Raw genomic sequence first — 16,096 nt, forward strand, 5'->3', positions numbered from 1 at the left:
CTTACAAACTACGACGTGCACACACTTTATTCAACATGTAATAGTCTCTAAAGATATTCGGGTTTAGGTTACGATATGTTCGATATGCCTGCCATTATTGGCGATGATGTGGCGCAGACGAAGAGCGAAATTCTGCACCACCCGCTGAAGTGTCGGAACATCGATGCTGTCTATGACCTCATGAATGGCTGTTTTCAGCCCGGGAATGGTTTTGGAGTTATTGCTGTACACCTTCTTTAATATAGCCCCACAAAAAAGAGTCGCATGTGTTCAGATCCGCAGAATATGGCGCCAACCGAGGCCCACGCCAGTGGCCTCTGGGTACCACAGAGCCGGAATGCGGTCCACAAAGCGCTCCTCCAGCACATCGAACACTCTCCTGCTTCGATGAAGTCGAGTTCCGTCTTGCATGAACCACATCTTGTCGAAATCAGGGTCACTTTGGATAATGGGGATGAAATCATCTTCCAAAACCTTCACGTACCGTTCGGTCGTCACCATGCCATCAAGGAATATCGCACCGATTGTTCCGTGACTGGACATTGCGCACCACACACACTGAAAGATTACCGTCAAACCTCCTTGCCTAGGGACGGCAGATGAAAGTTGATGTCGTCAAGCCCTGAATGAAAATTGCGCATCGGATAACTGGGGAGGGGAGCGTGAGAGCGCTACCTTTCTGTACGATACTAGGCAAGGGGCTGGAGGGCTCACACGCTGTTGTGTGGGTCCCTGCATTCTGTATCTTTTATTTTAAATGAATTCCTTTAACTTGACTCCTATGTGATTTTTGGGGTGTGTTAAAGATTGATGACAATTGGTTACCTATTTATTTCAAATATTATCACTCGACTTTACAGCGATTGCTGCAATTGTTCCAGTTTACATGTATTACAATTTTACAACTTGTAGCTCGGGTATATTATATACTAATGTGCACTCATATTTCTACGGGCAAGACGGAATTGCGTTGGCCAAATGTATACCACCAAAGTCTCCCAATATTTTACATAGGACATCCACTATGTGAGGAGGATAACGGGCAAACTGGGGACCAGATATTGCGGAGACATGGCTTAGCCACAGCCTGGGGGATGTTTCCAGAATGAGATTTTCACTCTGCAGCGGAGTGTGCGCTGATATGAAACTTCCTGGCAGATTAAAAGTTTGGAAGGTAGGAGACGAGGTACTGGCAGAAGTAAAGCTGTGAGTACTGGGCGTGAGTCGTGCTTCGGTAGCTCAGATGGTAGAGCACTTGCCCGCGAAAGGCAAAGGTCCCGAGTTCGAGTCTCGGTCGGGCACACAGTTTTAATCTGCCAGGAAGTTTCATATCAGCGCACACTCCGCTGCAGAGTGAAAATCTCATTCTGGGGACCAGATACTTTAACACAGGGGGTCAAATTTCCGAAATTAAACGAAAACATTCATTTCCTTACACAATCCGAAGCTGGAAATAAAATAATTAGTACAAATATTCAAATACCTCTCTTCCATGCTTGAACATTGAGACAGACGCAGTGAGGGCACGTCTGCTCACTTCCCCGTCTCCTGTAACACTCCCAGAATATCGCGGGCAACCAGAGGTCTTCCTGGGCCCCAGTGGAGGGGATGGTCGAACCATTTGGCCGTGACCAACCTCTCCACCCTAAAACTTGTGATACTGGAACGTCTTTGACTTATACCTGCCTGTGCTGTCTCTGATCCCCTGCCCAGGAGTGAGGTTGGCACTACTACACTACAGAACTACTTCGCAACTAAGATTTGGCCACGCTTTATGGAAAGGTGTAAGGAGGATTAGGAAAGTTCATGTGCAGATTCACATTCACCTACAAGAAATGCATAATAAACGACACGTATAAATACGTATTATGGAGCCTGACACATTTCTTTCCACCCGTCCACGTGGGTTCTGTTGCACCCGCAGCCGGCCGCATCGTGCAATAAAATTGGCGACGGAGCCGCCTCTGTTTCTCGATTGCGAAATGTGGTTTCTCAGCCCGCTAAATGCAGTAATTTTGTTTATTGATGAACCCACCCAAATGAAAGTGGGCTTCGTCGATAAAGCAAACCAACATGTGCATACTACTTCCAATCGTGCCCCATGGCCAACCTTCCAGTTTGAACGTCCTAACGGAAACCGGTCACAAGTTACGGCGATTTTATTTCATGTAGTTCAATTATTGTCACCCTGTACATATCTGCGGGGCATCATCGAATTGTTAAACACTTTATAGTAGCAATCACCTGTCACAACTAGAAAGGACACCAAAGTGAATTAGTGTACGCACCATGTGGTCGTACTCCCGTGCCTGGCTGGGTACATAATGTGGGTGTGAAGCGCCAGCCACGTTAGCGAGCACTGTCCAGTACAGCAGATAACGCAGCGTGCTCCCATAACACAAGGCTACCGGCACCTGGCAGATACTGGAAAGCACATCGTCGTGGGTCTGCATGTGAGTTGCCGGTAGACTCGAGTGACATCCAGGGGTGCGGGCCGCTCGCATGTAACAGTGGCCTGTTGTTGGACTAAGTGCAAACCTGAGGGAAATCATGCATATCGGCCATGTCTGACCACACCGAGGGTGAATCGTGCTACTGTGTTCCAGGCACGTCGCAAGCCATTCACATCATTATTTACAATATGGGCTTGAATAATGGGCTCACCAGGACATACCGTGTCACACAGCACCATTGACTGATGACCATCAGAAGTTGGCCTAAGGAATGTGTCCTACGAATAGACTGCCATTAACACCACAACACAGACAGCTGTTTTTGGAGTGGTGCTGTGCCCAAGAAGCACCGTCTGCTGACGAGTTCCGCTGAGTCGTTTTCAGCGTCGTCTGCGAATATGGCGACGCGGAGCAGAGGAAACACTCTACGCCAGTGTTTCGTAGACTCACGCCGGTGATGTGGGAATCCGTCGGGTGCGGCATTACGGCACCTCTGGAAGCTGTACGGGGAACTCCGACAGGCCATCAGTATATCACAGATACACTGCGTCCTCACGCAACAGTTCTCATGACACAGTGTCCTGGTACCATCTTTCAACAAAAGAACACTCTCCCGCACACGACACGTGTCTCTATGAACTGCTTCCATATGTTAAGGTGTTCCATTGGCTAGCAATTACTATGGCACCAGGCAGACCTCCAACTCGAATCCCGACAGCAACATTCAGACAGAGCGAGGTGGCGCAGTGGTTAGCAACTGGACTCGCATCCGGGAGCACGATGGTTCAAACCTAGGTCCGGCCACCCAGACTTAGGTTTTCCGTGATTTTCCTAAATCACCCCAGACAAATGCTGGGGTGCTTCATTTGAAAGGGCACGGCTAATTTCCTCCCCCACCTTTGACACACTCCGAGCTTGTGGTCCGTCTCTAATCACCTCGATGTCGACTGGACGTGAAACACTAGTTTTCCTTCCTTTTTCTTAGCAACATCCAGCACGTTCAGCAACTGTTGCAACAGTTGTGAGCCAGCTTAAGGCAGGAGCGATTAGGTTTCCATGACGCCCTCCCAGACCGAATCACGGGCTTCGTGGCACAGTGGATGAAACGTCCGACCAACAAGAAGCCGGCAGCGTGCTCGTACTGCTAATTTCGTCTTTCATTTAACTTTGTCACTGACAGAAATGAGAGTGTTACGTCAGGAAAGCCTTGAACGAATACCTTCAAACGGATCCCCAGTGTGCCAATGCCTGTGGGATGTGTCGATTAAAACTTCGTCCTTATGCGAGCTTACTTTCAGTATTTTCAGTGCGGAAAACAGTCATTCAATAGATAAAGAATGGTGTGAGTACATTATGGCTATTGGGTGTTTCTTATGTTACGAAAACTTCACATTTGGAGATTGCAACACAGCCTGCCCAAACGTTCTGCATGTGAGCTAAACGCTATCATTTAGACTTTCAAGAAGATGGAATCATTGAGATGAGACACGCCGGCACTTCATACCGACAGACCACACGGATTGCTATGCTTAGCGGAGAACGAGCGGTGACTCGAGACAATTGTGTGGTAAGAATTCCGCCACGAGGAGATCGTGGGACTATTCGGTTGGCTCTCACGAATAGACGGATGACAAGAGCTGAAATTCAGGCAGAAGTTACATCCAGAGTGTCTCCGCGAACTGTGACAGATTACTGGAAGATGGGCTGATATCTCGAGATCTTTTGTGTTTGTGGCCCAGGGGAACAAGACACTACAAATTGAAGTGCCCAGGTAGCAAGCAAAGCTGATGTTTATTAAATCTAATGAACATGATACAAAAAAAAGTTTCTTAGGGCGTGAGTCATACTACTTGGTTCAGGCTAAAAAGTCAGTCACTGACGATTGCACTGACATGTTCTTATTTCGGTGAGGTCCATGAGGCTGTGGTCGGCGGTGAGCGACAGGGTGCTCGAGGATGGACAGAGTCCGTGGATTCTGTGGTGTGATAATCGTTGTTAGCTCCTGAATGTGAAGCGGCTGTGGTATTCTGTACAGCCTCTGATAAACCAGTGCTTTGTTCTCCGTAGGAACCTGTGTTACGATCCAGGCAAAACAGGTAAACGGCCCATGTTTAAAGAACAGGTCTTGAAATTCTAACAATATCTCCTCCATCTGCGCCCTCTTGGTCCCATTTAAACTGTAATACAGTCCTAGCAGCGTCCTGTGCCCACACATTCTGTGCAGCGATCTTCTTCTTCCAGAATTTCCGACGTTGCCACTAACATTTCCTTTAACAACTTAACTTCCTCGGCGCCGAAATTGTTCACATTAATGGGTAGCACACTGAGTCCATCCCATCCTTATTTGCGTTAAATTCTATTAGGTCTACAACTTTGCTTCCGCCGTTTTGCAATAGCTGGCAGTAGCGGCAAGTGGGGTTCGGGTGGTTGGTCATAGGTGTAATACAATAAGCTTAGGCATCTGTAAACATAATGCCATAAAAATATTAGTCGATTTGTGATTGCATCATAAGGTTATTCTCGATTAAGTTCGTCAACTTACGTACCCATCTCTCGCCATTTGCGGGAAGTTTTAATTTTCTGAACATGAAGAAATCTGCAGCTGAGGCTCTTAAAATGCTGGGTAAGACCAATGGTGAAGGACCTATTAGTGGAAGAACGTGCAGAGAATGCTTTCAACGCCTTAAGAACGGCATGGCGGTGGAAGACAGAACGTTTTCGTAGCTACTGAAACAGACGAAGGCAGTCACAGGATATCATTATCGAAAGCAGTTGATGCGTTCGAGCCGAGCACTGAAACACAAACGGCCACAATACAGTGATAGACACGTCAAGGTAGTTTTGCAGCTGATCAATGCTCGACCCCATTTCGCACAACTCGGCAAAACATACATGGAAACGTTGAAATGAGAAGTCCTATCCCTCCCGCAGTATTCTCCATACGTTGCTCTCTCTGACTACCACCTTTTTCGATCAGTGGCATACAGTCTGACTGACCAGCACTTCCGATCATATGAACAAATGCAAAATTGAATAGATTCATAAATCCGCACAAAAGACTCCCAGTTCTTCCACCACGAGATTCGTATGCTATTCGAAAGATGGGAGAATGTAGTGGCCAGCCATTGGCAATGCTATGAATCAAAATTATTTTGTAAGTTTTTCAAAATAAAGGTACGAGCTTCGAGAAAAAAACGGCGGAAGCAAAGTTGTTGGCCTGGTATGTCTTGCTAAACAACATGCAAAATCTAATATCTTCCAGTAGCTCCACTACACGTAACATATCAATCGGCATATCAGGCTCCCCACTCACTTACAGCGACTTCCCGTTGCCATTTGACACATAATCACGTGAACTGAGCCTTAATGCCATTTTTTGTGATTTAATTGGATTCCCTTCCACATTAGACCTTCCTCACGACAAATCAACATTGAGGACAGCTTGCCCTAGCTGCGAAGTCTTCCCATGAAGTCTAACTATACATCGGCAAAGATCAGTTATGGCATGATATTGATTCAGAAAGTCTAACCCCGGATAATGCTGGCACTCTTGCTTACGTCTGAACCTACTTCCACACACTGCTTAAACGTGGTTGTCTCTAACGAAAAGCTGATCATTACTGACGCCAGTGGTCGAATATCACTATGCCCTGCCCGACGCAACTTACAACGTAGTGAGTCCCATCGCCCTTCTGACAAGTAAGCCTCGGGGCCACTGACACATGCGCCCCTATGTTTAACAAAAACTAATACTCTCTGTCACCTGCTGCACCCACAATGGGGCATTCCACGTCTTCATTCGTTTACAGAGCACTTACTTTTATTGAATACGCCTTTGGCCGGGTCTGGCGCTACCTCTTAAGTTATTTGGGTGCTTAGCACCAACTAGACCACCACTGCTGTTATTCCTATACCCATGGTGCTGTCCCAAAAATGTTCAAATGTGCGTGAAATCTTATGGGACTTAACTGCTAAGGTCATCAGTCCCTAAGCCTACACACTACTTAACCTAAATTATCCTAAGGACAAACACACACAGCCATGCTGTCCCATAATAGCTCTATTACAATTCCTATTAAGCTGGCAGTAGTTTATATCATCCCTATTACTCTTTGGCTTGCGGCTTCACCTCTACACATTCCCGCTATGTCCACAATTAAAACACCCTACACTTGACACAACGACATTTCTCTCAGACCTTACTCTTGACGAAACATTGTCAGGGCATGTGCTTCGATAAGTCCCGAAGTGATAAGGATTACCACTCAATCCATGATAAGAAGATTGCAGCACTGCACTGATACTAACGGTCATCACTTCTAACACCTTCTGTAAATGGACGTTCATGCCACCTTTATGACCTTCGTTGACCTTCGAAGACCTTACTGCTACACATCATTGGATTTGTCTCGATAGCCGCTATCAGAAGATAAGTACCACACTATAGCACCCCATTAAAAAAAAAAAGTTGACCATATCTCTGAAGCGACCCCACCTATAGCATTCGGGAGGACGACGGTTCAATCCCGCTTCCGGCCATCCTGATTTAGGTTTTCCGTGATTTACCTAAATCGCTCCAGACAAATGCCGGGATGGTTCCTTTCAAAGGGCACGGCCGACATCCTTCCCCACCCTTCCCTAATCCGATGAGACCGATGACCTCGCTGTCTGGTCCCCTTCTCCAAAAAACAACAACAACCCCCTGTCCGCAGCTCGTGGTCGTGCGGTAGCGTTCTCGCTTCCCGCGCCCGAGTTCCCGGGTTCGATTCCCGGCGGGGTCAGGGATTTTCTAGGCCTCGTGATGACTGGGTGTTGTGTGATGTCCTTAGGTTAGTTAGGTTTAAATAGATCTAAGTTCTAGGGGACTGATGACCATAGATGTAAAATCCCATAGTGCTCAGAGCCATTTGAACCATTTGAACAACGACCCCACCCAGCAACAGAAAACCCAAGTCATATTATGGCCCCTGTTGTCCCATGCAACTTTCGTCCCACAAACTTTTCAGCTCCTGTCATACTTTCGGAGTTATTCTTGGTGACAATAGTTAGTGATTCATCCGGTATATACAAACGGTTCAAATGGCTCTGAGCACTATGCGACTTAATTGCTAAGATCATCAGTCTACTAGAACTTAGAACTACTTAAACCTAACTAACCTAAGGACATCACAAACATCCATGCCCGAGGCAGGATTCGAACCTGCGACCGTAGCGGTCGCACGGTTCCAGACTGTAGCGCCTAGAACCGCTCGGGCACACCGGCCGGTCCGGTATATACAGACAGCAGTACTGTCGTGTAAACAAGGTATAAAAGGGCAGTGCATTGGCAAAGCTGTCGTTTGTACTCAGGCGATTCATGTAAAAAGTGTCCGAGGTTATTATGGCAGCACGACAAGAATTTAAAAAGTTTGAACGCGGAATGGTAGTTGGAGCTAGACGCATGGAACATCCCATTTCGAAAATCGTTAAGGAATTCAATATACCGAGATCGGCAGTGTCAAGAGTGTGCCGACAATACCAAATTTCAGGCATTTGCCCCCACCACGGCCACAGTAGTAGCCGACGGCCTTCAGTGAACGACCGCACGGCGTTTGCGTAGAGTTGTCAGTGCTAACACACAAGCAACACAGAGTGAAATAAAAGCAGGAATCAATGTAACACGTACGACGAACGTATCCTTTAGGACGCTGTGGGGAAATTTGACGTTAATGGGCTATGGCAGCAGGCAACGAAGTCAGTGCCTTTGCTAACAGGCACGTCAGCTGTAGCCCCTCGCCTGTACTCCTGACCATACCGGTTGCACCCTAAACGACTGGAAAAGAGTAGTCTGATATGATGAGTCCCGATTTCAGTTGAGAAGAGCTAATGGGAGGGTTCTAGCGTCGTGCGGACCCCAGGGAGCCACGCACCCAAGTTGTCAATAAGACACTGTTGGTGGTTCTATAATGCTATGGCCTTTGTTTAAATGGAATGGAGTGAATCCTCCGGTCCAACTGAATGAACTGTTGACTGGAAACGGTTACGTTCGGCTTCTTGGAGACCATTTGCAGTCACTCATGGATCTCACCTTCCCAAAAATTCAATGGGCCACAATTGTTCGCAGATGGTCTGAAGAACATTCTCAACAATGCGAGTGAATGATTTGGTTACCCAGATCGCCCGAAATGAATCCCATCGAACATTTATGGGACGTAATCGAGAAATCAGTTCGTGCACAAAATCCTGCACTGGCAACAGTTTCGCTATTATGGACAGTTATAGAGGCAGCACGGCTCAGCATTCTGCAAGGGACTTCCAACGACTTGTTGGGTCTATTCCACGTCTTTTGTCACCTCAGTGACGATTATTTCAGTATTCTCATTTGTAAAGCTAGTTTCAGTGAGGCGAAGCAGCTATTACAAATGATATGCGTATATAGATCTTAGGCTAAGATTTCTGTTGTATAGTACTTGGAATCCCCCTGAAGTTTTATTTACTTTACTATTGTGGGGCCAGTACTTATTTTTATCAGTTTTATACTGTCACGGCAGAATTTAATTATTTTGGAGAGTACTTGTCACGTTTTGTTCTGCTTACGCTCTGGCATTGTGAGCTTTTGGTTAACAAACCAAAGTACTTGATTAAGAGTCTGCGCTTATACAACGCCCAGCCGAAGTACCCCCCCCCCCCTCCCCCCCCTCCCCCCCTCCCCGTGAATTCCAACGCCACTGATTCTGGATTTTATACAGACATTTACAACTACACAAACAGTGATTAGACATTTAAAAATAGAATAACTCAAAAAATTAATGAAAGTCCCCTCCAGGTCTGAACATCGGGCCGTTTTGAAGTGGACACTGTTACGTAGAGATGCATATTAGAAGCTGGATTGGAATTTCAGTAACTGAAAATATAGTTGCGAAATCGGCACCCTCCAAACTAAATACGAAACAAAAATGCTCGCCGTAGCTGTAATATCACAATGGGAAGGCATATGCTTTCATACCAGCCTGCAGTCTTCGTAAACGGATATAGCATATGTTTGAGGCGTGGCAAAAACTTCCCCGAAATGACATTGGAGACGCGGGGGTACTGTTCGATTCCGTGACGCAACGAATACAAGAGTTCGAGGGCGTGCTCAAAAGTAATACCTCCGAATTTTTATGTGAAAATTCTTTAAATGATTTTTAAAGAAAGGTAAAAGAAACATTATTACACTACTGATCAGATGATTGCACTACTGGACATTAAAATTGCTACACCAAGAAGAAATGCAGATGATAAACGGGTATTCATTGGACAAATATATTAAAATAAAACTGACATGTGATTACATTTTCACGCAATTTGGGTGCATAGATCCTGAGAAATCAGTACCCAGAACAACCACCTCTGGCCGTACTAACGGCCTTGATACGCCTGAGCATTGAGTCAAACAGAGCTTGGATGGCGTGTGCAGGTACAGCTGCCCATGCATCTTCAACACGATACCACAGTTCATCAAGGATAGTCACCGGCTTACTGTGACGAGCCAGTTGCTCGGCCACCATTGACCACACGTTTTCAATTGGTGACAGATATGGAGAATGTACTGGCCAGGGCAGCAGTCGAACATTTTCTGTATCCAGGAAGGCCCGTACAGAACCTGCAACATGCGGTCGTGCATTATCCTGCTGAAATGTAGGGTTTCGCAGGGATCGAACGAAGGGTAGAGCCACGGGTCGTAACACATCTGAAATATAACGTCCACTGTTCAAAGTGCCGTCAATGCGAACAAGAGATGACCGAATGTGTAACCAATGGCAGCCTGTACCATCACGCCGGCGATGACGAATACACGCTTCCAATGTGCGTTCACCGCGATGTCGCCAAACACGGATGCGACCATAATGATGCTGTGAACAGAACCTGGATTCATCCGAAAAAATGACGTTTTGCCATTCGTGCACACAGGTTCGTCTTTGAGTACACCATCGCAGGCGCTCCTGTCTGTGATGCAGCTTCAAGGGTAACCGCAGCCATGGTCTCCGAGCTGATAGTCAATGCTCCTGCAAACGTCGTCGAAGTGTTCGTGCAGATGGTTATTGTCTTGCAAACGTCCCCATCTGTTGACTCAGGGATCGAGACGTGGCTGCACGATCCTTTACAGCCATGCGGATAAAAAGCCTGTCATCTCGACTGCTGTTGATATGAGGCCGTTGAGATCCTCCACGGCGTTCCGTATTACCCTCCTGAAGCCACCGATTCCATATTGTGCTAACAGTCATTGGATCTCGACCAACGCGAGCAGCAATGTCGCGATACGATACACCGCAATCGTGATAGGCTAAGATCCGACCTTTATCAAAGTCGGAAACGTGATGGTACGTATTTCTCCTCCTTACACGAGGCATCACAACAACGTTTCACCAGGCAACTGCTGTTTGTGTATGAGAAATCGGTTGGAAAATTTTCTCATGTCAGCACATTGTAGGTGTCGCTCCAACCTCGTGTGAATGCTCTGAAAAGCTAATCATTTGCATATCACAGAATCTTCTTGCTGTCGGTTAATTTTCCCGTCTGTAACACGTCATCTTCGTGGTGTAGCAATTTTAATGGCCAGTAGTGTAATATTCTACATGTCTATCCTTCATATCTGCATATTTGCAACCCTCTGCCGCTAGAGACATCCGAATTGAAGCGTGTAACATGGCGACGTGTAACGTAGCTATTTCGGTGAGTGAGAAAGAGCGTGCTGTAATCGAGTTTCGAATGGAAGAGTCCGTCCACACAAGGAGAACCCACCTGTTTTAGCATGACAATGCCACACCACACACGAGTGCTGCGGCATCTGCAACAATCGGACACCCTGGTTTCTCTGTCAGCGACCATCCTCCATACAGTACCCCATTCGTCCCATCCGATTTTCATCTTTTTGCAAAACTTACAGAACTCCTACGAGGACTTCTCGTTGATAGCGATGAAGCGGTGCAAGCAGAGGTGAGGATGTGGCTCCGTCAGGGAAGTAATACATCCTACACTCACGGTATCAACATACTGGTCTCTCGTTGGGAAAAATGTGTTCTTTGTCAGCGCTACTCTGTTGAAAAATAAATATAGATATATGAATAATCCTTCCCCATGAACCATGGACCTTGCCAATGGTCAGGAGGCTTGCGTGCCTCAGCGATACAGATGGCCGTACCGTAGGTGCAACCACAATGGAGGGGTATCTGTTGAGACGCCAGACAAACATGTGGTTCCTGAAGATGGGTAGCAGCCTTTTCAGTAGTTGCAGGGGCAACAGTCTGGATGATTGACTGATCTGGCCTTGTAACATTAACCAAAACGGCCTTGCTGTGCTGGTACTGCGAACGGCTGAAAGCAAGGGGAAACTGCGGCCGTAATTTTTCCCGAGGACATGCAGCTTTACTGTATGGATAAATGATGATGGCGTCCTCTTGTGTAAAATATTCCGGAGGTAAAATAGTCCCCCATTCGGTACTCCGGACGGGGACTACTCAAGAGGATGTCGTTATTAGGAAAAAGAAAACTGACGTTCTACGGATCGGAGCGTGGAATGTGAGATCCCTTAACCGGGCAGGCAGATCAGAAAATTTAAAAAAGGGAAATGGATAGATTAATGTTAAATATAGTGGGAATTAGTGAAGTTCGGTGGCAGGAGGAACAAGACTTCTGGTCAGGTGACTGCAGGGTTATAAACACAAAATCAAATACGGGTAATGCAGGAGTAGGTTTAATAATGAATAGACAAATAGGAATGCGTGTAAGCTACTACAAACAGAATAGTGAACGCATTATTGTGGCCAAGATAGACACGAAGCCCACGTTACTACAGTAGTACAAGTTTACATGCCAACTAGCTCTGCAGATGATGAAGAAATCGAAGAAATGTATGAGGAGATACAAGAAATTATTCAGGTAGTGAAGGGAGACGAAAATTTAATAGTCATGGGTGACTGGAATTCGAAAGTAGGAAAAGGGAGAGAAGGAAACATAGTAGGTGAATATGGATTGGGGCTAAGAAATGAAAGAGGAAGCCGCCTGGTAGAGTTTTGCACAGAGCATAACTTAATCATAGCTAACACTTGGTTCAAGAATAAAAAAAAAAGGTTGTATACATGGCAGAATCCTGGAGATACTAGAGATAGGATACTGCGTGAAGAATTTGACAGAGCACTGAAAGACCTGAGTCGAAACAAGGCCCCGGGAGTAGACAACATTCCATTAGAACTACTGGCGGCCTTGGGAGAGCTAGTCCTGACAAAACTCTACCATCTGGTGAGCAAGATGTATGAGACAGGCGAAATACCCTCAGACTTCAAGAAGACTATAATAATTCGGATCCCAAAGAAAGCAGGGGTTAACAAATGTGAAAATTACAGAACTATCAGTTTAATAAGTCACAGCTGCAAAATACTAAAGCGAATTCTTTACAGACGAATGGAAAAACTGCTATAACCCGACCTCGGGGAAGAACAGTTTGGATTCCGTAGAATTGCTGGAACACGTGGGGCAATTCTGACCTTACGACTTATCTTAGGAGAAAGATTAAGGAAAGGCAAACCTACGTTTCTAGAATTTGTAGACTTAGAGAAAGCTTTTGACAATGTCGACTGGAATAGTCTCTTTCGAATTCTGAAGGTGGCAGGGGTAAAATACAGGGAGCGAAAGGCTATTTACAATTTGTACAGAAACCAGATGGCAGTTATTCGGAGTAGGTATAAAATCCATGGAGAAGAAATAAAAACTTTGAGGTTCGCCGATGACCTTGTAATTCTATCAGAGACAGCAAAGGACTTGGAAGAGCAGTTGAACGGAATGGACAGTCTCTTGAAAGGAGGATATAAGATGAACATCAACAAAAGCAAAACGAGGATAATGGAATGTGGTCGAATTAAGTCGGGTGATGCTGAGGGAATAAGATTAGGAAGTGAGACACTTAAAGTAGTAAAGGAGTCTTGCTATTTGGGGGGCAAAATAACTGATGATGAGCGAAGTAGAGAGGATATAAAATGTAGACTGGCAATGGCAAGGAAAAGTTTCTGAAGAAGAGAAATTTGTTAACATCGAGTATAGACTTAAGTGTCAGGAAGTCGTTTCTGAAAGTATTTGTGTGGAGTGTAGCATGTATGGAAGTGAAACATGGACGATAAATAGTTTGGACAAGAAGAGAATAGAAGCTTTCGAAATGTGGTGCTACAGAAGAATGCTGAAGATTAGATGGGTAGATCACATAACTAATGATGAAGTATTGACTGGAATTGGGGAGAAGAGAAGTTTGTGGCACAACTTGACAAAAAGAAGGAACCGGTTATTAGGACATGTTCTGAGGCATCAAGGGATCACAAATTTATGTAGTATTGGAGGGCAGCTGGGAGGGTAAAAGTCGTAGAGGGAACCAAGAGATGAATGCACTAAGAAGATTCAGAAGGATTTTGGTTGCAGTAGGTACTGGGAGATGAAGAAGCTTGCACAGGATAGGGTAGCATGGAGAGCTGCATCAAACCAGTCTCAGGACTGAAGACCACAACAACAACAACAACATGAATAATAAGGGTGTAGGATGTTAATAACGCTCGTTTTATTCGAAAAGATTTAAGAGAAACTTCCTGGCTGATTAAAACTGTTTGCGAGGTGTGAGTCGTGCTTGGGTAGCTCAGCTGGTAGAGCACTTGCCCGCGAATGGCAAAGGTCCCAAGTTCGAGTCTCGGTCCGGCACACAGTTTTAATCTGCCAGGAAGTTTCGTGTCAGCGCACACTCCGCTGCATAGTGAAAATCTCATTCTGGAAACATGCTCCAGGCTGTGGCTAAGCCATGTCTCCGCAATATCCTTTCTTTCAGGAGTGCTAGTTCTGCAAGGTTCGCAGGAGAGCTTCTGTAAAGTTTGGAAGGTAGGAGACGAGGTACTGGCAGAAGTAAAGCTGTGAGGACGGGGCATGAGTCTTGCTTGGGTAGCTCAGTTGGTAGAGCACTTGCCTGAGAAAGGCAAAGGTCCCGAGTTCGAGTCTCGGTCCGGCACAAAGTTTTAATCTGCTAGGAAGTTTGATATCAGCCCACGCTCCGGTGCAGAGTGAAAATCGCATTCTGGAAGTTTTAAGAGCTTTCACAGAAAAAAGGTCTTACTTGTAGGCACGTCCCTGTACATCTTTGGCCTCGAGGGGCGGGGGGAGGAGGGGGATGGGACTGCCGGTCACACTGATCTTGATCATGTACTTCAGTTCCAAATGGAATGAGTATAATCATCTAACAAGCGTTGAGCAATGAATATCTCCACAAATACTGATAAGTATCGGTCTGGTGCTTCTTGGTGTAACTGTCACAGTATTTTTTTCTTGTCAGTGAGTGACAACGCTGTGTAATGTCCACCTGCCCTAGGGCGCGCCTTGTGACTCCTTGCACCACTGTGCAGGCAAGCTGATGGCGAAGCAGAAGGTGGCGTTGGAGTGCCTGTCGTACCACGCGACAGCGTCGGCGGACGACACGGCGCGACTCAACCAGGACAACATCCCGTCCGCGGAGTGCTACAACCTCTACAGGTGCGTGGCCACACCCCTCTACCTCCCTCTCTGTGTGTGTGTGTGTGTGTGTGTGTGTGTGTGTGTGTGTGTGTGTTCCCATGCCAACTAGCCTGCACTAAAGGTACCAAGAGCATAAATTGGCGAGGTATTTTCTGATCCCCTCTCTTCTGTCTTGAAGACATGGGCGGGAAAAAGGGCTAACGCTCCAGTGTAAAAACTTAAACAGTAGTGTTGCCATCTGTTGCTGGGTGAGAGCAATGTCAATTTTGATAGTTCCCGTATCCATCAACAGATGGCAACACTTACCTTTAAGCGTTTACATTTAAGTACACTATTGGCCATTAAAATTGCTACACCAAGAAGAAATGCAGATGATAAACGGGTATTCATTGGACAAATATATTAAAATAAAACTGACATGTGATTACATTTTCACGCAATTTGGGTACATAGATCCTGAGAAATCAGTACCCAGAACAACCCTCTCTGGCCGTAATAACGGCCTTGATACGCCTGGGCATTGAGTCGAACAGAGCTTGGATGGCGTGTACAGGTATAGCTGCCCACGCAGCTTCAACACGATACCATAGCTCATCAAGAGTAGTGACTGGCGTATTGTGACGAGCCAGTTGCTCGGCCACCATTGATCAGACGTCTTCAATTGGTGAGAGACCTGGAGAATGTACTGGCCAGGGCGGCAGTCGAACATTTTCTGTATCCAAGAAGGCCCGTACAGGACCTCCAACATGCGGTCGTGCATTATCCTGTTGAAATGTAGGGTTTCGCAGGGATCAAATGAAGGGTAGAGCCACGGGTCGTAACACATCCGAAATTTAACGTCCACTGTTCAAAGTGCCGTCAATACGAGCAAGAGGTGACCGAGACGTGTAACCAATGGCGCCCCATACCATCACGCCGGGTGATACACCAGTATGGCGATGACGAAAACACGCTTCCAATGTGCGTTCACCGCGATGTCGCCAAACACGGATGCGACGATAATGATGCTGTGAACAGAACCTGGATTCATCCGAAAAAATGACGTTTTGCCATTCGTGCACACAGGTTCGTCTTTGAGTACACCATCGCAGGCGCTCCTGTCTGTGATGCAGCTTCAAGGGTAACCGCAGCCATGGTCTCTG

General features: G+C 46.3%; 1 protein-coding gene across 1 annotated transcript in view; it reads left to right on the forward strand.

The window, feature by feature from the left end:
* The window catches only part of LOC124789122 (cGMP-specific 3',5'-cyclic phosphodiesterase), a gene marked incomplete at its 3' end in the record, with an annotated part of 552,400 nt that overhangs the window by 446,614 nt on the left and 89,690 nt on the right, over positions 1–16,096 (forward strand). The window contains exon 13 of the mRNA XM_047256412.1: positions 14,846–14,972. Within this exon, the coding sequence (XP_047112368.1) occupies positions 14,846–14,972 (127 nt within the window). The remainder of the gene's footprint in view (positions 1–14,845; positions 14,973–16,096) is intronic.

This window comes from Schistocerca piceifrons, chromosome 3 (assembly GCF_021461385.2).
Source record: "Schistocerca piceifrons isolate TAMUIC-IGC-003096 chromosome 3, iqSchPice1.1, whole genome shotgun sequence".
NCBI lineage: Eukaryota > Metazoa > Arthropoda > Insecta > Orthoptera > Acrididae > Schistocerca > Schistocerca piceifrons.